This window comes from Alosa sapidissima, chromosome 19 (assembly GCF_018492685.1).
Source record: "Alosa sapidissima isolate fAloSap1 chromosome 19, fAloSap1.pri, whole genome shotgun sequence".
NCBI classification, from domain to species: Eukaryota; Metazoa; Chordata; class Actinopteri; order Clupeiformes; family Clupeidae; genus Alosa; species Alosa sapidissima.
In genome coordinates this window covers 17,681,630-17,707,083 of record NC_055975.1, presented here as the reverse complement: position 1 = coordinate 17,707,083, position 25,454 = coordinate 17,681,630, and the positions used below count along the sequence as shown (strand labels likewise).

The 25,454-nt window shown below is 44.0% G+C and overlaps 2 protein-coding genes and 1 long non-coding RNA gene across 4 annotated transcripts in view; 1 reads left to right on the top strand and 2 right to left on the bottom strand.

Annotated features, from left to right (window-relative positions):
• Nucleotides 1-4,315, bottom strand: part of iars2 (isoleucyl-tRNA synthetase 2, mitochondrial) — a 13,696-nt gene extending 9,381 nt beyond the window's left edge. Inside the window, exons 1-10 of one of the 2 annotated variants that reach the window (XM_042071753.1) lie at nt 3,886-4,315; nt 3,091-3,213; nt 2,677-2,830; nt 2,425-2,573; nt 2,192-2,241; nt 1,556-1,665; nt 1,350-1,440; nt 984-1,099; nt 462-631; nt 72-162 (exon numbers count right to left, since the gene is read on the bottom strand). In XM_042071753.1, coding sequence (XP_041927687.1) covers nt 72-162; nt 462-631; nt 984-1,099; nt 1,350-1,440; nt 1,556-1,665; nt 2,192-2,241; nt 2,425-2,573; nt 2,677-2,830; nt 3,091-3,213; nt 3,886-4,143 — 1,312 coding nt within the window. In that variant the 5' untranslated portion in view covers nt 4,144-4,315. The remainder of the gene's footprint in view (nt 1-71; nt 163-461; nt 632-983; nt 1,100-1,349; nt 1,441-1,555; nt 1,666-2,191; nt 2,242-2,424; nt 2,574-2,676; nt 2,831-3,090; nt 3,214-3,885) is intronic. The other variant, XM_042071754.1, reaches the window with a different exon arrangement.
• Nucleotides 4,316-6,170: 1,855 nt separating this feature from the next.
• On the top strand, nt 6,171-7,758 carry LOC121692837. Its single transcript, XR_006025349.1, has 2 exons — nt 6,171-6,349; nt 6,785-7,758. It is a non-coding gene; the product is annotated as an uncharacterized LOC121692837 (long non-coding RNA).
• A 13,059-nt stretch (nt 7,759-20,817) lies between these two features.
• qrsl1 (glutaminyl-tRNA amidotransferase subunit QRSL1) lies at nt 20,818-25,408 on the bottom strand. The gene is made up of 11 exons (XM_042071768.1): nt 25,275-25,408; nt 24,697-24,856; nt 24,495-24,593; nt 24,286-24,382; nt 23,961-24,122; nt 23,509-23,684; nt 23,219-23,331; nt 22,454-22,646; nt 22,113-22,230; nt 21,664-21,869; nt 20,818-21,276 (listed from the first exon to the last, which is right to left on the bottom strand). The coding sequence occupies exons 1-11, from the start codon at nt 25,302-25,304 to the stop codon at nt 21,062-21,064; spliced, it is 1,569 nt and encodes a 522-aa protein (XP_041927702.1). The 5' UTR covers nt 25,305-25,408; the 3' UTR covers nt 20,818-21,061.
• Between the last annotated feature and the right edge of the window lie 46 nt (nt 25,409-25,454).

The window sequence follows — 25,454 nt, the reverse complement described above, 5'->3', positions numbered from 1 at the left end:
CCCAGAGCAGTGTTACTTTATACATTATATATATTTTTTCAAACCTCTCCTCCTGCTGTCCACTCTCTCACCTGTGTCATTGCCCTCCACCATGACCTGCTTGCCCTGGAGCTCGGCGCCAGCCAGCTCGGTGAACCAGCCGTCTTCATCTACCATACACTCCTGATGGGGGAGGGAGAGAAAGAGAGAAAGAGAGAGAGAGAGAGAGAGAGAGAGAGAGAATGATGGGTAAAAGAAATTAAGTCATTATCACAAATGAATCATTCACTGATGAAAACATGGCCATTTAGACACTTCTGTCAAAAATGACACACGATTCCACAATATATAGTACTCTGCCCCATGGCACTGTGCATTTGACTACATAATATGTCAGTTAACAGTTAAATACTGCACAATAATTCTCACTTCCTGAAAACCCCATTGCGTGTGCATGAAGGAGAGGTGTCGTGGCCACTCACCACAGACAGGTTAAACTGGGAAGCCACACTGTAGTCCTCCATGCCGTGGGCGGGAGCCGTGTGGACCAATCCCGTGCCTTTGGCCATGGTCACATGATTGGCTGGCAGCAGGGACACCTCTTTACCTGCCAGCGTGGGGTGCTGGCACTTGGCCCCCTCCAGCTCCGCCCCTACAGAGAGACAGAGAGACAGAGAGAGAGAAAAAGAGAGACAGATGCTAAGTGGCAGTGTATGTGTGTGTGTGTGTGTGTGTGTGTGTGGCTGCGATCAGACAGGACACGGTTTTTGCAGTGAGATCTGCCTTTTTTGTGTGGTTTCGTATTAGCAGTAAGCGTTTTGAGCACTGTTTATGCGCCCGGAGCATAAACAGTCTTGTGCGTCTGCTGCGCCTCGAATTTAAAAAAGTTCAACTCAAAGCGGCAAAGTGCGTCCTGTCTGACCGCACCCCTACACGAGCATGTGCCTTTGTTTCTGTGTTCTGAGCATGAGTAGGTTTATATGAACACAAGTGTGTACACTCACCTGTAAATGTTTTCACAGTGTCCAGCTGTGCTCCTAGTGCCGCAGCTAGGTTGGCGATGCGATCAGTGGCAACCAGCAAACACTGGTCATCATCTGTCCGCTTCACCAGGGAGTACCTGGTAACAAACACAATTCAAGGGTCACACCTTCCAATCTAATAATGGAGACTTAATCCCCCACAGTCTGGGCTCAACTCTCTACAACACAGATTAGTGGAGTCTGGTGCAGAGCCATAGTTGTGACTTCAAGTCATTGATGTGTCTGTGTTTGTGTGCCTGGGCCTGTGTGTGTGTCTGTGTGCCTGGGCCTTTGTGTGTGTGTCTGTGTGTGTGTCTGTGTGTGTGTCTGTGTGTGCAATGTGCTTACTGAGCTTTGGGCATGTAGCAGACAGCCTGATTGGCTGGAATGGTCCATGGCTGAGTTGTCCAGATAAGGGCTTTGACATTCTCCCATCCCTCTGTAACATACACACACATACAAGATGATGACGTACCGTTGTGTTTGTGAATGTGTAAGTGTATGTATGCATGTAGGTGATTGTGAGAGAGAGAGAGTATATTTTGCTTGCATACCTGCACTCTCGGCTAGTTTAGGCGGTGGGGTGCTGATGGAGAAGGTGGCGTAGATAGCTTTGCTCACATGCTCAGTGTTGTACTCCAACTCAGCCTCTGCAAGAGCAGTCCTAGTTCATGAGAAAGACGCACAGTGAGTGAGTGAGTGAGTGAGTGAGTGAGTGAGTGAGTGAGTGAGTAAGAGAGAGTGAGAGAGAGTGAGTGAGAGAGAAAGAGAGAGAGTGAGAGAGAGTGGGAGGGAGAGAGAGAGTGAGTGAGTAAGAGAGAGTGAGTGAGAGAGAAAGAGAGAGAGTGAGAGAGAGTGGGAGGGAGAGAGAGAGTGAGTGAGAGAGTGAGTGAGAAAGTGAGAGAGAGTGAGTAAGAGAGAGTGAGAGAGAGATAGTGAGTGAGAGAGAAAGAGAGAGTGAGAGAGTGAGAGGGAGAGAGAGAGAGTGAGTGAGTGAGAGAGTGAGTGAGAAAGTGAGAGTGAGAGAAAGAGAGAGAGTGAGAGGAAGAGAGAGAAGTATGGATCTCAGGCAGCAGTGAGTGTTGGGAATAGAGTTTACCAAAGACTCATTGATAGACAGAAAAATCTATTCTGTTTGGCATGTCCAAACAACAAGAACACCCATTTAAACATAGTGATCTGAGCCGTACCTGGTTGAAGGAGACCAGAATACTGGCTTATAGTCCTGATAGATCAGACCCTGTAAAAGAAAAAGACTAATAAGCCAATCACTGTCACAAATGTGCACCATGCCCTAACCATGCATGTTCTCTCTGTGTTAAAACTGCCTCTGCCTGTGCTATGGAGCGGAGTATGCTTGTGTGTGTGTGTGTGTGTGTGTGTGTGTGTGTGTGTGTGTGCACATGTATATGTGTGTGCATACCTTGTTGTGCATCTCTTGGAAGACTCGCAGCTGTGCAGCCTCGTACTGTCCATCGAAGGTGTAGTAGCAGTTGTCCCAGTCAGCCATGACACCCCAGCGTTGGAAGGCAGCCCGCTGGCGAGCAATTGCTCCCTCTGCAAACTCACGCGCTACAGGGAAGCACAGACAGACTGTTGGCGCTTAACAACTGTAATCAAATATGCTCACACATCTGATCCCAGATCAGTCATTCAGTATATCAAGTGAGCTGACCTTTCTTGCGAATCTGGAGAGGGCTGAGCCCACCTGTCCCCAGCTCCCCCAGGGCCTTGAGCTCAATGGGGAGTCCGTGGCAGTCCCAGCCGGGCATGTAATGCACTTGTCGACCTCGCATCACTTCAAAACGGTTCCGGATGTCCTTTAAGATCTAGACATCCACATAACACATTGACACAACAGCCTATTGGAAGATCACATTCTACAACACCAACACACCTTGTTCTGATGACATCAAATTAGCATACACATGCACTTAGACATTATAGACCATTCTAATCCTGCATCCTTATCAGTGAGAGAAAATGCAAAGAATGCCATCCAAACATAAGGGGGGCATCTTTTGTACAGCCAAACTATCAGCAGTACACAGGTATCAGTGTATTAAAAGTGTCCAGCAGCATCCCTGACCTTGTTGAGGGCGTGCCCAACATGTGGGTCTCCATTGGCATAAGGTGGGCCATCATGAAGACAGAACTCCTTCTTAGCCTTCCTCTCCCTCTGCCAAGTATACAGCAGATCGAAGCCACACTCCTGTAACAGATTAACACCAGCATTGTTGGCCTACCAGTTTAGCGCCAAGTCATGGTTTCTGAAGCACCTGAAGTCCAATGCAATAAATAACTTAACAATTTATATGCAAACTTTCAAGTTTAGAAAACTGTAAAAACGAATTGACAAATTTAACCAAGGTCAACATTCATCAACAACACGAGACTTTGCACTAGTATTTTATTGACTGTCTACGCACAATTTCAACCAAATTTTGCTGCTCTTATTTTTTCATTATTATATGTGCCCTCTTATTTACTTATTTACTTACTTTTTTGTTTACTCGAATGTTATGTTTGTCTGTGGACTTAAATTGGAAAAATATGTCTTGTCTTCACCGTGGGATAGTGAGAAACGTAATTTCGATCTCTTTGTATGTCTGGAACATGTGAAGAAATTGACAATAAAGCTGACTTTGACTTTGAGATCAAGTCAGTAATTAGCCCAATTAACATTCTAGCAATAAGTCTACGATGTGCGTGTAATCGTTCTATTAAAAAGAACAAGAACGTGTATCACGGTCACATTTTTCTATGTTGTATTTAGCTATTATATACCTATAGTTAGTATATCACTGTCCATACCATGCTAACAGGGTAGCGAAGTTTGGCTAACGTCAGTTTATGCAGCAAACACAAACAGCTATGTACGTACACGTTGAATCTGCAGCTCTCGCTCCAGAAGCTTCTGCCCGGTTAATTTAATTGGGAATTCTGAGCGCGGCAGAAGCACTGTGTCCCGATACTGTCCTGGAGTTGGAATGGCGGCAGGCTGTGCAGGATCTCCCGAGGAGCTGACATTCTGACAGCGGCTCACGATAGAGGAGAGAGCAGGGTGAAGAAGTATGTTTCGCTTGTTCGATCCCAGCCGCGCTAGGCACTGGCTGACAGCCGAAATCCGGCGGAGCAACATGGAGGATCCCTTTCGTTCTTTGGGGCGCTAGGTACGTTGCAATTCTTTCAATATCTGCTAAAAAATGTCAGGATTTGTTTTTCTTCTTACTTGTGCTGTGTTATGTCCTTCCCCACCTAACTGCACTGTTTCTCCCGGAAGAAAAGCACAGATGGACCAGTACGGTACGGGTACGACTGAGGGACAATCAGGGCGCATTCACACTAGACCGTTTTGATTGGTGGTGGTAGTGTGATGGTCTGGGGCTTTTGCTGTTTCAGGACCTGGAAGACTGTTGTGATAAAAGGAACCATGAATTCTGCTGTGGGCCAAAATCCCTCCACAGCGCTGTAAAAGACTAATTGCAGTTGTTGCTGCTAAGGGTGGCCCAACCGATCATTAGGGGGCAATCACTTTTTCACACAGGGCCATGTAGGTTTCACACAGGACATGTAACAACCTTCATTTAAAAACTGCATTTTGTGTTTACTTGTGTTATCTTTGACTAATATTTAGATTTGTTTGATTATCTGAAACATTTAAGTGTGACAAACATGCAAAAAAATAAGAAATCAGGAAGGGGTCAAGCACTTTTTCACACCACTGTAGGCCTAGGGCCTACACAGCAAATATAACATATGAGGGGAAACAAGTACCTTTGAAGCCTGAGCTGGATAAATCAAATAATTTAGTAGTTTAGGCCTATTACATATTTTCTTAAATATGCAACAGAAAATGTTAAAATAGAAGATATTTTTTAAGAAGTGTATCTGTCTAAATTGTCCCCTAATCCTGGAATGTCAAAAATGTAAAGTAAACAGCGACCAGCTGGGTCAGGGCTATGGCGGCAGTAATCACACTCAGGTACAGTCTATTTAAACAGACCCGATTTTTTTGCCAATCTGCAAAAAAAATGTCTTACCAATAGTTTTTTTTTACTATGTGTTACTAACTTGCCCAAGTTTTATTTTTTTTTTTACCAATTTTAGCTTTTGAGATGTCTAACTAGGTTTAAGGTTTAGGGGTGCTGAATCTATCCCAGCCATTCGTTTAGAGTAAAAAAGACTGCAAGTCCATAAAAATCCATAAAAAGTGTTTTTATTGAACAATAACAAAACAAAATTCTTTAATCAGTTTAAAATGTAACAAACCTCATCCAACTCCCCTGCATCTCCCTCACTCATGTCTGGCTGGTTGATGTTCTGGCAAAAGTTACCATGACAGTTTCCACCAGCAGACACACACTTGACTCCTGGCTTTTTACAGCATCACCTGAGAGTGTCACAGTCCCCTGCACAGTTGCAGCTGACAAATTTCAGAAGGTCTGGTGCAATGGGACCTGTTGTAGGGACTGTAGAACATCAACCAGCTATGATAACAGGAGTGAGGGAGATGCAGGGGTGTTGGATGAGGTTTGCTAAATTTTAAACTGATTGACTGGATTGGCTCTCCAGGCGTTTCCCCGAAGATTTAGCCGTGGAGGTGTTACTACACACCTATAGGAACACGTAGTAAAAAAGCTACTGGTAAGAAATGTTTTTGCAGACTGGCAAAACAATGCCTAACTTTACCTAACTATGAATGCAACCGCATGTTCAAACCAGCTCAAACGCATTATTGTAATAGACACGCTCGAACGACAGAGGGCGCCATGCTTTAATTTGATTCAACAGCCCATGATGGCTTGAACATCATTTTTTTTTATCATCGCATCTTGTTTGTTTCTAACAGGTTATCTGTCATTTGAACCCTGAATGTAACTATCTCGATTCAGATAATGATTTTGTAATACGCATGTTCGTTTTTGGGTTCATGGTTTTCAATTTAAATAGGCTAGTTCATTTAATTAATAGCCTACAGCCATTGGTTTAGACATTCTGTTGTTTTTTTTTTTTTTTTTTATTACAAAAAGGACAGGTCACACACAGTTTGTGTGCTCTAATCTACGTATAAGTTTTACAGTCTAATTCAATCCACGACACAACTTTGTCCTGTTAAATCTTCCAATTTGGGGCACTTTCATTGGGCAGGTGATTCGAAATGGGAGCGCCTATGCCGTGCGTCATACGTCTGGAGTATAAAAATTGATCTCGACCCGCTTGGGTAAACCATTTTGGATTGAGCATCAATACGGTGGGGTGGGGAAAAAAGATAACCGCTCAAAATGACGAAAATTGTGGTAATTTACCTTGGAGTTCTTCTTCTGGCTGCACACATCACAAAACCGGTAACTAGCTACTTAAAACTACTAAAGAAATGTATTGAGCAATTTCATGTCACTCGTTGGTGGCATTTTCATTGAATTGAACGGAGACTTGAGTTACCCCAACTACAATACATAATTCATTCATTTATTGAAAGTTTGCTGATGGCCAAACCGCATGGTCCATAGTTTTGTTTATTTATTTGTTTGCTTTTTACACTGAGCATGGACCATCAGCAGAAGACTAAAACAATCCAACAAATCAGTTTCCCGGCGGAATCTGTCTAGTGGTAATTTGTGTGGGCTGAAGTTTTTGCCTAGCCTAATCGTTTTACTTCTGTGAAAATATACGGACCAGTTAGCCTTTGTTAATTGGTGGCTAAAGTGTTGTGATGTTGGCCTAATATTTTTTACCAGCAGGCTAACATTATTCATTATACACTGTTTTTTCCACAACAGGTGGTTGCTCAAAATAATACCACAGGAGCGAACACGACGGTTACTACTGCGGAGCCCGTCTCAAATGCCAGCTTGACTACCGTGGCCGACAACTCCTCCAGCAGCAGCGTTAACGCCACCACTGCCCCCACCGGGGCAGGCGTTGCGCCTCAGTCCGGTATTCTGAGCCTGCTACTACCAGTGTCTATTGTGGGCACTCTCATGCACGGTCGCTGTTAAAGGATGGGGATGATAAAACTGAGACCACCAAGACTGTGACGATCAGCGGCTAAGACAGTGAACATCCAAAGAGCATACTTTTTTAAATTCTCGGGAATCGGTCTCCCGGCTTCGTGTATGTGTGTCGAGATGGGAGTGACGCTATTCACTGACGGAAAGTGGGCAACAACAGACGGTCTTTCTTCCACGCAAGGTGCACATTTACATGTGTTCATACTAAATCCCTGGCGTCCAGAAACCCCGTCCCGTGTACTCGAAGGAAAGCACTAACACCTTGCTTTGAACTCCAAAACACACAGGTGGAGATTGATGCGCAACGAGGATGTACAAAATTCCGCTCTTTGGCACTTTTTTCAGTTCACCTCAAGCCACTGTTTGTACCTGTGTCTTTGTATTGGACAGTAGCCTGATTTTTGAAACGCTTAATCTCACAAGTGCCCAGGAAGTCAGCACTCATGTTGGTCGAGGCGCCTTGTGATTTTCTTGCGCTCAATGTACCATTTGCAAAACCAACGGTTAAACGATTTGCCCGTCTTTTAGGCTACGGATTTCCAACAGGTGCATGAACATGAATTGTGATTAGCCTAATTATAATTGTTTTATAATAAAAGTGGAAACCCTGTTTAAATGTATGTAATTCTGTAGTTTTTTTGTAAAAAAAAAAACAATAGGCTGTATTAAATGTCATTGTATTGCGTTCGTTATTGTAATTTGATTTTGTCCTGCTTTGTCGACAATAAAACTCCCAAAATACACTCGCTTTTTGATCTACTGCTATGGGAAGTGAGAGATGATCAAGAATATAATTTCCCTTTAAACGGTTTTAGCAGGTGAAGCGGAATAAGGTTGACTGTTGTATTGCGCACATGGGTTTCAAGCAAATCTGAAGGGAGTGTCCACACTGTAGACCACGTGCGAAAGCGGTCTGAACCTGTGATTTTTGGGTAGAGTCCGGTTTCGGTGGACTAACCGTTTTGGAAAATGGACCTAGGTGTCCATGTTTTGGCTTTTATATTCCATTTGACGAGTGTTTTCTGTAACTGCGGTGAAGAACAGCACTATTCAGCATGGGTAAACCCAGGCTAAAATATACCCATATCAGATCAACATTACCCATGACGGAAGTGGCCAATGTAGGCCTACCTGCACAGCTGCTTTCTTTGGCAATAATTTGGACACCGATCTAACCAAACACGCCCTAGATCGCGCAACGACTCTGTTTTTAACGGTGTAGGTCTATGCTAACTTAAAGCATTAACATATACTAGACTAGAATGTGACGACAGCTTGCATCTGTTGATGTTAATGGTAAAATATCTGGGCTGACAGCACGACAGTCCAGACTGACATGTCTTCATCAAACTCATGAAAGTAATATGGCATATTACGGAAGCGTATTGCTGCCACACTAAAATAAATAAAAAGGCTCAGTATGTAATTACGTGAAAAGTTTCTTGTTATAACAATATCTTTTTCACGTTTTAACAAGATATGTATCACGTTATTACATGAAATTATCACGTTATTTCATGATAATGATATTTTGACATAACATGAACATATCATGTTATTTCAAGATATGATTTTTTCACGTTTTTACAAGATATTTATCACGTTTTTACATGAAAATAACACATTATTTCAAAATAACGAAACGAGGCTACGAGAGCTCATGGCTGGCATAAATGATAACTAGTCGTGTCTGAACTTGCACCCTGACTGCTATTAGGCCTACACAGTGCTGCTTGATGAGTGTTTGTTTTTGTGCATGTGTGTGTAGGCTGCGTGTGTGTGGTCAATTCCCAGTTTACTGAAGAGCAGCGAAGAGGGATGTGTGTGTATCGGCAGAGAGCCGCTGAAAAGGAGGCCGATAGAGAGGTCCTGTGCAGGATAGCCTGCTCACACAGCCTGATTCTGCTTTATCTTCTTATCAACACAATAAATAAAACTTTCGCTAACTTGACGCAAGAGGGAGAAAGGGCTTTGATAAATATGTGAATCTTCACGCAATGTGGGTGAATGTATAGAGCGCTCTAGCTCGGTAGCCTGCAGGTCATCGCAGTCATTTCTAAGGCTGTGGGGAAGAGACGCGGGGAGTGAGAAGTGAAGTGCTGCAGTCGCACAGTGCAGGCTGCTGGAGAGCACAGCAAATTAAATATTCAAACAATAGCATGCGCTTTTTGAGATCACACTGTAATCAGCCCGTCCCATCGGGAATCCTCCCGACTCTCCCAATTGCCACTCCGCTGCACACAGGTGCAGAATATTCTGGACAATGCTTGGGTGTTTGCATAGGCTATAGGCCTATAACAATATACATCCACCGTGTTCAATAACGAGAATATCTTAAACCGAGCTTAAAATAGAATTTGATTGAGTCGTGTAGCCTAAACAAGCATATCCTATTCTTGCCTCTCGTTTCGTTTAGTTTCATTATCTTGAATAACGTGATAATTTCATGTAATAACGTGATATATATCTTGTAAAAACGTAAAAATATCATATATTGAAATAACATGATATTTTCACGTTATAACGTGAAAATATCAGTATCATGAAATAACGTGATACATATCTTGTTAAAACGTGAAAAAGATATTGTTATAACAAGAAACTTTTCACGTAATTACATAATACTGAGCCTTTTTATTTATTTTAGTATGGCAGCAATACGCTTCCATACGTAATCAATGATGGATTTGGAGTTTGTGCAAAATATTTGCATGTGTTTGGTGAGGTCAATTCACTCAGGTCCTCCAATCTAAACTCTCCATCAGCCAATTTGCTCTGATATGGTTTCCATAGATTTGCTTTGGCCACCTGGTTTGCATGTTATCTAATGCCCAATGTAGTCATCAGTCTTTCCTCAGGCAAGGCAGTTTGCCAGGAGTGAGTGAGTCAGAAATAAGTTGAGATGCTGTGCAGAATGAAACAATGCATCTGCAAATGGAAAAAAAATGATGTGAAACCAACTGACATTTGCTCCCATGTAATTCATGGGCTACACATTTTACACATATAGGGACAGAGAGGGAGGGGAAGAACCAGCAGGAAACACCACCTGCAAGCTGGCTTACTCTGCATGTTTTTGAACAGCACTGTACTAATACAGGGAGAGGTTCACATACAGTGGCACAGCAGGAAATGTGTGTGCTTGGTTTACTTCATCAATAAGATCAATTTAAATTAATCTAGGCATTCTTTTTTTCCATTTCAAACTGAAGCTTAATAAAAACAATGGAGTAATACGAAAACATGAGTTCAGGTGCAAAACCCTCTAAATCCGTAAAATAAATTAGTTGTACAAATGCACCAAATCATATGAAGTCATGAGTTTGACTCACTGGTAATTTCCTAGATTGTGTAAAACCAGTTTATATTTACATATTTGTGAGGAAGGTTTGTGGTAGTTTAAGCAATCTTCATATCCTCAAGCTTTGTCTGAAAATATGCAGCACCAACCACACACACACACACACTCTCTCTCTCTCTCTCTCTCTCTCTCTCTCTCTCTCTCTCTCTCTCTCTCTCTCTCTCTCTCTCTCTCTCTTGCTCTGCTTTCTCTCGCACACACACACTTTGTGAGAACTACTCAAACTCAAGGTCCTCTGGTAAATAGCTCCCATTGTTTCTGCCTCTCGACAGGTTGTTCACCTGAAGAGCTATTCAGCCTCCCATGTCTTCTTCTCCTCTTTATCTCTCGGGCTCCTCCCTTCTGCTTTCCCTCCTCCAGAGTTTCATCCTCCCAGGTTTTAGCCCCCCCCCCCCCCCTTCAGACTCTCCAGCTGCAGCCTCCTCTCAGCGTCCTCTCTCATGGTCTCCAGAGCAGAGCTGGAACTGTTCCTGAACATTCCTGTAGCTCTACCACTTCATTCAGGTCACCTCAAAGACACACACACACACACACACACACACTTTCACATACCGAAACTCAAACAGCAGTTTCACAGTTTTTGGTTAAGATGAGGAGACCAGTGGCAAATAATCTACTGCGCACGCATGCAGTTTTTGTGTGTGTGTGTGTGTGTGTGTGTGTGCAGGGGCACTGCTATAAAATTTGGGCTCTATGACAGACAATAATTCTGGGCCCCCTGATAATGTATAGTATTATTGGGGTGGCCCTCTGAGGGCCCCCTGTCAGTGCTGGGCCCTTAGAATCGTCTTAACCCCCCACCCCCCAAGCAGTGCCTCTGTGTGTGTGCGTGTGTGTCAGAGTGTGTGACATTTCACTTCCTCAGGATAACTGGAGGTGGAGTACATCATTGTCCAGATAGGTCAAAAGTTCATAGCCCCTGTTCACAGACATGATGGTGAAAAGAGGGATTGTTGAATGCTGAATAACATTATGAGATTAGCTGGATAAATATTGCAGATCTTCAACCTCATAAACCTTATGAAATAGGTAATGTGTGTAGTTAATACCTGTGTGACCTTTATAGCCCTTTAGTGCTACAAAACCCACTGGCAGACCTAGATCTGGTTGTTACCTGTTGTCTCAGCTCTTTTATGGGTGAAGCAAGCACGGTTGGCAAGATAATTTACAGTCCTGCGGGCATGACGTCAAGCCGATGTCAAAACCTGGTGGTTCAGTTCTGCATTATTCAGTTGATAAAGCTCCCTGGCAACTCCCCATTATCATCCATCCTCAAAACCCACCGACAGCAAACACCTGCTCACCACACAGAGCAACAGCAGGTGCTGTGCATGATATTATTATGTACAAAAACCACAAACAAAATAGCAATTTAGCTGGTAGTCAGGTAGTCAAAGTCAGAGTCTCTCTCTCTCTCTTTCGTTCTCTCTTACACACACGCGCACACACACACACACACACACACACACACACAAGCACACATATTCCCAAACCTCCTGAGATCACTTGATCATTGATGCGGAGAGGGAGGTTGGATTGTGGGGTTAACATACCAGAGGTGCTTTGATGGTTAAGGTGAGTGCCTTCTACCTCTGACTTACACAATCCCTGTCTCCCGTTACTCACACACACACACAGCATTCTGTTATCCACGTAGACCCCATACCCCCCACCCCCACACACAGGGTTTCTGATTACAGGGTCTACCTTCAGGGTTGCTATGGTAATGTGAAAAAGAAAGAGAGAGAGAGAGAGAGAGAGAGGAGGACAAACATGGTCGACTGTTTTCTTTGAGCCACTCTCTGGGACATAGCAATGTTTGAGCCCACGTTACCAGCTATTTATGTAAGTGGAAAAGAGAAGGTGAATCACACCAGCTGAGAACTGTCAGCGTTTGCTGGACTCAAGAAAAGGTGAATCACACACCAGCTGAGAACAAACTGTGTTTGCTGGACTCTAGCAACACAAATGTCAGACATCTTTGGACAGAAGAAGCTCTTGCAGTTATATGTATAGATGATCAGATACCTACCTTGTTATCTTCTAGATGAATTAAAGTTAAATGTTACAGTATGCACACATCCAGAGACCTCTAAGCAAAACCGAAAACGGTTAATTAATCAAGAAAAATTACAATAATCCAGACAATAGTTTTGTTTGCACCGTACATGCCGTGACATTTAAGGCTACAAGCTCAACACAATTAATTCCTTGACAGCCTGTGACAGCCAGCCCCCTAGATAGCCAGTTATAGCAAGGTACCCTTTTCTCTGTGTATCTGACAAGAGCCTGATGTAATGAGCTTGTTGTGTGTCTCAAATGAGCCTGTTTCCCAAGTCACAAGTCTGTGATTAATCGGTTTTGTCTGAGAGAGGACTGTTCGTCTGTTGGCCTTTTGTTAGAGACTGTTGTCATGAGTCCGTTGCATTGAAAAGAAGACTATTCAGTCTGTTGTCTGCAAGGAATCTGTTGGCTCTAAGAGGGCTCTGTAGTTATCAGTGGGCTACTGAATTGACAAGTATCTGACAACTGTACTTCCTCATGAGGAGGTTAGTGGTGTTTGTGTCTGTCCTCCCTTAAAGGCCTCTGTCCAGTCATCTCTGAAGGGAGACGGAGAGGGAGTCTGCAGTGTTAAGGGAGGGGGTGGAGGTGTCTCTGAGCTCGTCTTTGTGTCTAAAAAAGAGAACTTGGAGAGTATCTGATGATGAGTCATTCCACCTAAGGAAGATCACTGCGATGAGGCCACTGCTGCTCCCTACCCTGCAGCACTCTCTCATTAATGGGGATGGGGATGAGTCAGTGTCCTTTCCCCTATGGAAGCTGCCCTCGTTGGGCTGGGTGTCTCCAAGTGCCTCCCTGCTGTGGAGGTGGATAATCAGCACTGCCAACCAGTATCATTATTCGGCGTGCTGTCATGAGCGGCAACTGAGCAAGCTGGCAGGAGATCACCATGGTGATTTGATAGCCCTGATGGTCTTGCCTCCATCTCTGTGGTGAGAGTGGGTTGCCGAGGAACAGACAGTTCAAGAGAGTTGAGAGCAAACTGGTTCCATGGTGAGTGTGTGTGTGTGTATGTATGTGTGTGTGTGTGTGTGTGTGTGTTTCTGTATTTTGTGTTTGGTTCTGATGCCCTAAGTTATTCACTGATACAAAATTAACTTAAACCAAAACATCATGTTGTAGTAATTCAACACACTTACATAATCCTTCTCCTTTTATGCTCACAACACACAGACACACACACACACACACACACACACACACACACACACAAATATGGCATACTGAAGGCCGCAGATAACCCGTCTTACGTGTGTGTCATTTCCCTGTGACATTTTGCAGGCGGTTGTGGATCCACATCTCTCTCCCCCCCTTTGCATGGCAGAACCTCAGTTTGGGCTAATAAAGAGAAGCGGACAGAACGCGAAAGAGAAAGATAAATATAGAAGACATTCTGGCCTCACTTATCCACTGTGGGCTGGGTGAGGATGTGTGTTATGCTTTTTGAGGTAGATAGATAGATAGATAGATAGATAGATAGATAGATAGATAGATAGATAGATACTTTATTAATCCATCCCCAGGGGAAATTCAAGAAATGTCAAATTTCACTAGAAATAGATACATGTGAATTACAGAACTAGAATAAGGATGAGTTGCTATTGGAAAGGAAAATTGTATTACAGCACCGTGTCTATGGTGGGTATGACATTTTTTTCAAAATGTTCACTGTCCCTTTCAGACATCTATTTCTGCACTTGATCTCAGTGCTCCTCCAAAGAGAAACAGTTGTGTTGTGGTGTCGTAGTGCAAGAGGGAGGTTATTTCTTGAGGTTATTTCTGCCCTCTCAAATTGAATAGATCTTGTTCTCTTCAACCACCTTCTGGGTATCTTTCTCTCTCTCTCTCTCTCTCTCTCTCTCTCACACACACACACACATACACACACACACGCACACACACACATATACGAGTATCTTAGATTTCATTGATGATATACTGTCAACTTACCAGAGTTGTATAAAGTACCTGAAACCCACACTAAAGCCACACTAAAAGTACAGATATTTGATCAGAAAATGACTTAAGTAAAAGTAAAAAGTAATCTATAAGCATACCACTTAAGTAAAAGTCTTACTTAGGTATGACAATAGCCCATTATAAAAAGTACTGAAAGTAGAAGTACTAGTAAAAGCTTTCGAGGTCAGGTGGGGTGACCCCCTCCCATAGCTATGCTTTTAATGAAAAAGAAAGCAGTACCTTAAAACTGGGTGCCTACACTTTATACACAAGGTCTTCAAAGCCTGAATAAAGGTATGGCTGCCATTCATTTTTCACTGCTGCTTCCTTTTATAAGCCTATAACTTTTATCCAACATGTTTAGAAAAACAGCTACATCACATTCCATAAACAAATGAAAGCCTAAACAAAAGTGTCTTTAATGAAAAGCAAGCAGCTCCTTACAACAGCCTACCTAGGCCTGGGTGTGCTAATATTTGCAAATATGTAACATGCTGAATGGAAACTGTGGCTTTTGTTTTTCATTTGCATATTATTTTAGCCTACTTTTTAGTTAATGCTGCTAATGAAAATGTAGTGGAGTAAAAGTGTAGATTTAATTTTTAAAATGTAGTGAAGTAAAAGTAGGAAGAAAAATAAAAACTAAAGTACAGTACAGATACTCCCAGTTCATACTTCTGTACTGTATTTCTACTTAGTTACTTTACATCTCTGCAACTTACACAAGCCAACTTTGCATAAGAGCTCTTGTGAAATGCTTTCTCTCACTATCTCTACCACCCTCCACCACCTGTTGGGTCAATTCCTTCACCTCTGGAGGGAAGGAAGCAAGATGATTTAGGCGATTTGCAATGTTGAAAACCTTGTTTTGGTGACCCTGTGGAAGGTATTCATATGTTTCAGGACACCAGGCGGAACTTGCAGAAATTGGTGAGAGATTTGTACAGTTAGGATATGAGTCTGAACTGGTGAGGTGTGTGTGCGTGCGTGCGTGCGTGCGTGCGTGCGTGCGTGCGTGCGTGCGTGTGTGTGTGTGTGTGTGTGTGTGTGTGTGTCTGCCAAAATGAATAAGCATATTGTCCATATGCATGGGACTTTGAACCTTTTCCCTTTTTGTTCAGGACAACGTTTCACCTTTTTACTCTTGGACTGTTTGTTGTTCTTTTGGGGCTTATCTGAGTAAACCTGAGTCCTGTTGAAGAGGCATGTCATGTGGGATCCCATGTGCTTGCTGTGTGTGACTTTATTTCAACATCTGCATTTGATTGCCCATTAGTGTTCAATGAAAGAGTACTTCATCATCACCTAAAGACCCAGAAGCATCTGTCTTTCCATTTACTGCAGATCTTTTTTGCAAGAGCCTGAGCTCTGTCCACTGAGCTTAGACACTGAGCCCCCCACCCCCCCCCCATCCCTCCCTTCTCCTCGGTCACATCTTTGTGGTGCAATCAGGTCCACTTCTCCCCTCACATCCCCTTGACGACAAAGAAGGTCACCTTGACAACACATGTCCCTGTCATTAATCCCTGGGTCTCAATCTGTGTCATCTGATTTAGACACACGTACACACACACACACACACACACACACACACACACACACACACACACACACACACACACACACACACACACACACACACACACACACACACATGCGCAGATTCGTGCATGCACACACACACACAGATACACACACACAAAAATACACACACACACACTCTCACTGCTCAGATCCTTCTGGCTTCCTGTCATAGATCCCCATGCCCTTTCTGTTGGATAAACAGGAACTGGGTGGCCATGAAGCTTAGCTTCACAAAGCAGATTCAAAACTGCAGACCGCTATAGCGCCATGTCTGTTTATGTAGACACACACACACAGACACACATACACACTGTCAGAACACAGCCACTCACCCGCCCATCTACACCATGTTTTCAGACATCATTCATCAAGGAGTCAATAGCGATGCATATTTTATTGTTTTTTTTTTTTTAGAGAAGTCGAATATACTTCAATATCCACATAGCTCAGAGACTGAATGGCCCTTTGTGTGGGCGTGCATGTGTGTGTCCACTGGCAATTTTCTCATGCGAGCTGATCTGCAATCTGAGATGCCATCAGGAATGTGTTGGAAGATTATGAACAGTGCTCTGTCGAGCTCGTGGGGCACCCAAACTGTTTGGGAGTCGCAAGTCTGCACCTGGGTTAATATTTAAGTGTGTTCACCTATGTTCATGTATCTGGTGTGGACATTAATGGAAGTGTTTGTGTGTCCTTTCTACACTGTTTGAGACCGTTTGTATTGTGGCATGTGCATACGTTAGTGTGTGTGTGTGTGCGTGTGTGTGTGAGTGTGTGTGTGTGCGTGTGTGTGCGTACAAGTGGGAATATGCTTGTGTATGTGTGAGCATGTGCAAAGTGTGCATGTTGTCCAAGAGAGTGAGAACTGTGTGTGTGTGTGTGTGTGTGTGTGTGTGTGTGTGTGTGTGTATTGATAAGGGTCTGGCTGTTCACAGAGTGGGTGCAGGCTGGTCAAATGACGGCATCGCGCTGGATGAACTTGTGAAGGGACCACTTGTTTCACTCCATGATCTAACCGTGTCATATGTTACTGCGGCAACCACACCAGTGCTGGAATCTGGTGGCGAGTGCTCAGCCGCCTACCCTGCAGTTCACACACAAAAGGCACACATGACTCCAGCCGCCCGTGATGGGAATTGGATGAAGATGCCCACACAACTAAACACAGCTCAGTTTGAAGCTCCAATTTATAGAGCCTCTTCTGTAGCCTACAATAGGCAGAGGTTCATACGTATCCTCAGTTTACTGTGGCAAACGGTGAGAATGTTGTCATAGATAAATATGCTGACAGATGTCTGCATTAAATTCTCACTCACACATCCTTTCTCTTCTGCAGAAATGAAAAAAAGATACTCTTAAACTGTTTCTTTCAAGTTTTTGATGGTTAGGCAGTCCTCTTTAGTTATTGACCCAGAACCAAGTCTCATCACCTAAACTGTACCTGTTGATATACAGTAGGAAGATATATGAGAGCATAAATAGGATAGAGTTCTTGTGAGGTGTGAATGCCTTTCTTTAAAAAAGTATAAATATTGCACCATATATGCACATGCAAATAATGCAATGCAAATTATAAAATAATCAACAGAACAATTTTGAATGCTTAGAATGTTCAAAAGTGGCTATTCTACTGGCAGCCACTAATGAATTGCCTGTTTACGGCCACATCTTAGGCAATTCATCAGTTTCTGCCATTAGAATGGCCAGTTATAACCTAGTCAATGTGGTAGGTGCGGTAGTGGTGATGCCATATGCAGTCTGGAAGTTCCCAGGGTAGAACTGTTACAAATCACATTGTGGCAAACGACTTCTCTTCAAGTCTGTGGATTAAGTATAAGTATATATACTTTTTTGATCCCGTGAGGGAAATTTGATCTCTGCATTTAACCCAATCGGTGAATTAGTGAAACACAAACAGCACACAGTGAACACACAGTGAGGTGAAGCACACACTAATCCCGGCGCAGTGAGCTGCCTGCTTCAACGGCGGCGCTCGGGGAGCAGTGAGGGGTTAGGTGCCTTGCTCAAGGGCACTTCAGCCGCGGCCCACTGGTCGGGGCTCGAACCGGCAACCCTCCGGTTACAAGTCCAGAGTGCTAACCAGTGGGCCACGGCTGCCCCCTGATTCTTTGGACATGTTCTTGAGAAACTGCGTGTGTGTGTGCGAGAGAGAGGGGTGTCTGTGCTCATCTGATATGGAATGAGAGGAGTGTTCAGGTCCTTGAGCAGCTCTGATCTCATTAGCACCTCACAGCAGTGTCAAACACACACTGGTATTTACGTAATGAGCAGAGTCTGCGACTTATACACACACTTTTTCAGACACACACACACAAACACAAACACAAACACACACACACACACACACACACACACACACACACACACACACACACACACACACACAGGAGTAGAAAATTCCAATCCTACCTGCGATGGGCATGGAGGGCGTGAGGTCCTGCTGGAGTTGTCCCAACTTGAATGGTTACTTTGATGGAACACATTGGTGTTACCTTGAGAGAGAAGGAGGGATGATGGGTTGCACAAATGTGTTGCTGAGCGAGTGTGTGTGTGTGTGTGTTTGATAAGTCTACAGGAAAGATGACCATAATAACCAAAATGCGATCTGACCTGTTTCAAATGTTGTGCCTTTATATCAATTAAAGTCATACTTGTATTTTGGTCAGTCTATGAAAAAGAGTGAACATATGTACTGTATATGACATGGCTGGACATCACATGACTTTACATGAGTTATCCACTCTCAGAAGCGGCCGCCGAAAAGCTGCCACTACAATTACTCAGTATTTAAAACCAAAACAAAAAAAAGTTGATTTTATTTGATATCAATTAGTAGATAGGCTACATATTTAAAACTCCCTATTGAATTTGTGGATGCCCTCAAACCCTGTTAGTCATTATTGACTTTAACAACCCTGATGAGCATCTGCGGGCTTGTGTGCAAATGATGACATACAGTACCCTAAAACATTCTGCAGCTTCCTGTGGGTTGCTGTGAATTGATGTCACTCAAGTTCCTCAGAACTCCTTGCAACATGCCACATCTGATAGCTAAGAGCTCTTTTGCATCCTAAAGTCACAGCTGACACCTGACCCTGTTATATTTCATATTTATACAATACATTATTTTAATACTTTCACATTGCCGTAGAATAAGAATAAAGTTATTGCATGATTTCATATGAATTCCTTTCTAAATATAAAAAAAGACTTTTGAAAGTTGGGTATTTTTTTAAATATATTTGGCAATGGTAAGACTAAATGTCCAAAATCTGAGCTGCAATAAAGAATTTGGGGCAGCCGTGGCCTACTGGTTAGGGCTTCGGGCTTGTAACCGTAAGGTTGCCGGTTCAATCCCCGACCAGTAGGAAAAATGTGGGCGGGGGAAGTGGTTGAGCACTGCTCTCCCATGCCCACATCCGCGGCACTGAGCAAGGCACCTAACTCCTTACTGCTCCCAGAGCGCCGCTGTAGGAGGCAGCTCACTGCGTCGGGATTAGTGTGTGCTTCACCTCACTGCGTGTTCACTGAGTGTGTTTCACTAATTCACAGATTGGGATAAATGCAGAGACCAAATTTCCCTCACTGGATCAAAAGAGTATACTTATACTATACATAGAATGTCCTTTTATTTTATTAAACTTTTTACAAAGGACTGAGTGAGATGTGATAAAAGTTGTCAGACTTGACTAGTCTCTCAAATGCAGATGGCTTTAAGGCTCTTGCGTGTGAGTGTACACATTCTAATAATTTATCAAGGCCATCATCGTCATGTCTTGTCACTCAATGTGCTAGCCTACGTGGTTTCCCCATCAATAGATGGAAAATAGATTCCACTCTTTGACATCAGGAAGCACTTTATGCAATAAGCTCTCCGCAGGGACATTATTGATGATGTATTTTAAGATTAGGTCACCCACGCACACGTCGCACTGTCCAAAACTCTGACCCCTAACTGAGGACTTCTCACAGTGAGTTACAAACAACGGGGCAGTTTTAGATAAAGGCCAGGTTCTGGACAATTTCAGTTTAAGTATCTTTCACTTGTGTTACAGACTCAAGGGAGTCCGTCTACTAAAAGATTTCAAATGTTTCATAATAATTCAGATTTACAGCTTTTTCCTACTTTCTACATTATGCTGAAATCTCACATATGCTGAATGTACTGGAACTATGTTTTACCAGTACCAACAATACAACATAAATAATTCAGCATACAATAATCACATTCTGGTTACTTCCTCTGTTCAGTGCTACTCCCAGCCATAAGTTAGAAAGACTTATGGTTTCTCCCATCACCATTGGGCCTGGGGCCACATCCAGAGTACTTCTTCCAGCAGTCACTTGGTTACTCCATCTGCACCCTAACAAAAGTGAGCTAACCAGCAAACCATTGAGGTTGCTAGAATAACTCAGAGAAAGAGAGGTCTCTGCTTTTTCCCTTCTCTCATGAGTGTTCATGAGAAATAGACCGGAAATTAATTGCACCCCCCCCCCACACCCTGTTGCCAAGGAGACAGTGGTCTAGGGTTGCGTTTAGTGTCCCTCTGTGAAGGTGCAGGTGACTCAGAGGTGCAGCGTTCACACCCATTCCACAAGTGGGCTACCACAAACCAACTGTTCATCCCTGCTGATGCCACGAGCTGAGAGAACATCTATCTCTGACCAATTTCTTCATCCAGATCACACCAACACACACACACACACACACACACACACACACACACACACACACACACACACACACACACACACACACACTACTGGAAACTGAGGTTTCCAGTAGTGTGGGCAAAAAATGAATATTCACATCCCATCAGAGGGTATAAATATTTAATTGATGTGAATGGTGTGTATGTATGTGTGTGTGTGTGTGCGTGTATATGTGTGTGTGTGTATGTATGTGTGTGGCACTGGCACAGGCCACCAGTAATGTTCACACTGCATCTGTGTGTGATATCGCGTGTGTGGGAGTGTACGTGTGAGCCTCGGGTTATTTCAGGTCTCTGCTCTCACACTGTGCCCACACTACCCACATGGTCCAGTCCTTTCCCCCCTCCTCACGGGCCAGCCGTGCCCTCTCTCTCTGCCAGTGGGGCTCTGTCCTCCTCCCCGCAGTCTCCATGGAAACGGATCTGAGGGAAGCCCATTCGCTGCTCCATCCAGTGGGCTACCGCCAACAACTTCCTGTCCTGAAGTGGCTGTCCAATCAGCTGCAGGCTGATGGGGAGACCTCGGGACGACAGCGCTGTTGGCACGGTGACGGCTGGGAGACCTGGGTTCACAGGTGGAAAGTTACAGGGGTTAAGGGGTAAGAGGTCACAAGGTGAGGTCACAGCATTCAGTAAGGTAATGATTAATGTGACTAGTTATTTACTGATTTGTGATCAAAGGTTAACTATTAATCACACTGTGGTGCCGTTAAACAGGCCTTTATGTAATTTTACAAGGATAAAATCATGCTGAAGTGGCGTTCAATATCTGTGGATATTTCTCAACTTTACGATAATTATCAGTTGTGGTCATTTTCTTCCTGTTTACTGCAAAACAGTTTATGCATTCAAGGAAAGAAAGGGGAAGAATGACTTACATAATCATAATGTGATGCAGGACTGTGTGTGTGTGTGTGTGTGTGTGTGTGTGTGTGTGTGTGTGTGCGTACCAGCCATGTTGGCGGGCTGTGTGAACACGTCCTCCTGGGCACTGCGTGTGCGGTTGTCCTCGGAGATGAAGTCCCGGTAGGTGGCGGCATCGCTGAGCGTGGTGGGCGTGAGCAGGACGTCCACGCCGGAGCTGAACACCTTGGTGAAGTCCTCGGCGATCAGACGCCGTACCTGCTGGGCCTTCACAAAGTACCGCTCATAGTTCCTGTGTAGAGGAGGACAGCCAATCACATTACAAGACTCCACAGCAAACGGCTGGGCTCAGAAAAGTCTTTTGATATTTCTATGGGGTATTTAGGCTATCAATACACCACACAACTGATCATATTTTGCTATTTCTACTATGTATTTATTTTGCAATAGTAATATCACAAAGTTATTGTATTCTCTGGTTTAATAAATCATAGAGCCATCCTTAAATTGGGATCTATAGGGAAATGGCCAGTACTGTTTGAGCAGGAAGTAGTTCCCGGCAAGAATCCTGCGGCGGACCACGTCGTTGAAGCCCTCGTGGCGTGTGGCGGCGTACATGGCCTCAGTGGAGCTGCTCTCTGGACTACGGTGGCCTGTAGCGGACACACACTGCAATGAGTCAAGACACGCAAACACATGCACGTACCTGTAGATGACTCTGTAAACTTTATATCCTCATTACACACAGACATGCGCGTGCACGCACACATTCACAAAGCTTCCTATTCATCCATTTGCAGGAACACACATACAAAATGGACACTCAACCAAACAACACTTACACAAACAATCAAACGCATACAAGTCCATCATTACCATACTCAAGCCCGTCGAAGCGCGCCATGTTAGATGCCACCTCGCAGCAGCAGAGTACATGGTAGCAGACGATGGAGAACTGGGTGTGCGGGAGTGAGACCTCCCGTACCTGCACCCCGGCCTCCTCAAACAGGTCTGTGACGCGGGACCACTGACGCAGCGTCTCACGGGACAGGCCAGGTGCGTGGTATTCCTGAAGATGACACCAAAGGCCTGCTATTATACTGATATACTAGAAACGCAACGTTTGTTTACTCTTAAAGGGACACTCCGGAGTAAAAACAAAAATTGGTGGAGTTTTGAGCAAGACTGTTTTTTGCATTGAAATGGCTTATAGTGAAAGCTAAGGGGCACGTAAAAAAAAAAAAATCACTATTTTATACCACTGAAAAGGCTCAAAATATAATTACACCTCTGTGGTAGTGTGGTGAGGGTCCCTACAGACAAACCTAGGTACTGTACATTTAGAAAGTGTACAGAGAGGTACACTTACAAGACCTGCCCCTTAGCTTTCACTATAAGCCATTTCACTGTTAGTACCAAAAATGATCTTGCTCAAAACTCCACCAATCAATGTAATTTTACGCAACATAAAATTAAAGAATGTTTTAATTTGTTAACTACTGAAAATAGAACCTAGGTTGTTTTTACTCTGGAGTGTCCCTTGGTTGGAGTGTCAACCATTAGAGAATATGTACAATTACACTAAAGGGTAAGAGGGGTGAATAGTAACTGGTATAGTCTCTGTAATGTGCAGAAGCTTACTTGTGGGATTCCCACTGTGATTTGTCTGATGTCAAAGTCCTCTGGTAGGTCCGTTTGTCCAGGGGGGCTGGGGATTGTGGTCGCATCCAGCATATCCTGCCCTTTGAGGATACCTACATCCCATAATACACATCAAATAGAATTAGCCCATAAGCTATACAGTGGATACAAACACACAGATACAGATATACACACTCTGTCACAGAGGTACACTATCTACACTGACACAGAAACAGAGACAGTTACAGACACATAGTTCAACCAGAGGGATGCTGAAGGCCAAGGTATACCCAGGATAGTGGCTGCGTCCCGGGCAGATCGGGTCATGATTCCAGGAACGTCCATGGAGTTCACCAGAGGGATAAGGCCGTGGCGGGACAGCAGGCCATAGGTGGGCTTCACAGCCACCAGCCCACACAGGGCGCCAGGGTTGCGTGTGGACCCACCCGTGTCTGAGCCAAGAGCACTAGAACACACACACACACGCACACACACACACACACACCAAATGTGTGAAAGTCACAAGTCAGATGATACAAAATATTCAAAACTGATCACAGCAATGATCCTTGCACAGCATGACACTAATGCACAAACAGACATGCCTACCACTGCACACACATACCAGTAAAGACACACAGACACACACACAGGCACAGACACACACACACATCTACTCTTGTGAAAATGAAGGGAAGCCAGCATGGTAAAAGTGTGCTCTCTCTCACTCACAGATACTTACAAATAACTGCTAAGTGATGCCACAGCAGCTGCGCTTCCCCCTGAACTCCCTCCTGTGATGACCCAGTCCGACTCGGCCTCCGGCCCACCATGTTGTCTGTAGGACTCGGCATCACTCCAGGGGTTACGCACCGGCCCAAACGCCCCATCTGTGCTTCCTGCTCTATAACACACACACACACACTTAAATGACTTTATTAGCTCCCCCAGATGCCAAAACAACACACACAGGTAAACAGACAGACATTAATAATGTGTATACAGACATAAATGTGTGCTGAACGCCTGACAGATAGTGCTGTGTTGTATGTATTAAGTTAGGCTACCCCATGGCAAACTCATCCAGGTTGGTCTTCCCCAGGAGAACAGCTCCCTGATCCAACAGTTTCTGCACCACTGTGGCACTGAATGGAGGAACATAGCCTGCAGGAGAACAACAGAGAGGGTAACTCATGTTCTCATTAATATCAGTTTGTCATTTCCTTATCCTACTTCTGACACTTCTGTGGTCAGCAGAGCCATCTCCTATTCTTACCTTGTAACATCTTTGAGGCACATGTGGTGAGGATGTCCTTAGTGCAAAAGTTGTCCTTCACAGCAAACGGTATGCCATCCAGTGGACCTCTGGGTGTACCTATTAGAGATGGCAAATCAGGTACATCAGCTCTCTCACAACCCCCCCCCCCCCCTCTCTCTCTCTCTCACTCTCTCACACACTGAGTACACAGGAACCGTACCACTCTGTAAGCGTGCTTCTGCCTCCTGGGCTTGTCTCATGGCCGTTTCTTCGGTCACTGTGATGTAGGCATTAAGGTGGCGGGTTCTCTTGATGCGATTCAGACATTTTCGGCAAAGCTCTGTGGGGGAGAGCTGGCCTTCCCTCAGTGCATGGGAGACCTGAAAGCATCAACATGTCAATGCGACATTTACAGCTTCGATGTGCATACAGTGCAACAGACAAAACACTTTCACTATAGCTTCGGAGTCGAAGTGGTTATGTTGAGTTCAGTCAGTCAAGATTGTAGCTTATCCGCACACAACGTGTAGCAATATGTTTAATGTGAGGATATTCAGATGGTATTCTGCGTCACTTTGGCCCACTAACTATGTATTCAAGGGTGAAGTGAATAGGCGACTGCATGTTGTCAGCGGTAGGCTATAACCTTAACTCGAAAATGCACAAGCACTTTATTATACAAAACCCAATTCAATTCAGTTGACGTTACATTATATCAATTTATGATTTTGCGGAGTTCAGTGTCCGCATTTCGACACTACAAAGAAAGGCAAAGGCTGCTATATCGTTGACACCTACCTCTCTTATGGATAAGCTAAGCACATTCATTTCAAGCGTAGTTCCACACAGATTTCCACATTATTTAATTCTCCAACCTTCAGAAAGTGAGGTCTATGTACGCTGACATCTTGGTTGCTTTTACGACATCATAGTTTCCGCACCTTTGGTTGGTTGAGCTAGTAACAAAATGTGCTATGA

What these genes read in the sequence shown, in the direction of transcription:
- qrsl1 (XM_042071768.1), bottom strand. Translation starts at nt 25,304, where the DNA reads ATGAATGTGCTTAGCTTATCCATAAGAGAG. An exon ending in CTGGATGAGTTTGCCATGGG is followed by an intron (nt 24,123 to 24,285) that starts GTAGCCTAACTT and finishes TGTGTGTTATAG; the next exon opens with AGCAGGAAGCACAGATGGGG. An exon ending in TCACAGTGGGAATCCCACAA is followed by an intron (nt 22,647 to 23,218) that starts GTAAGCTTCTGC and finishes TGTCATCTTCAG; the next exon opens with GAATACCACGCACCTGGCCT.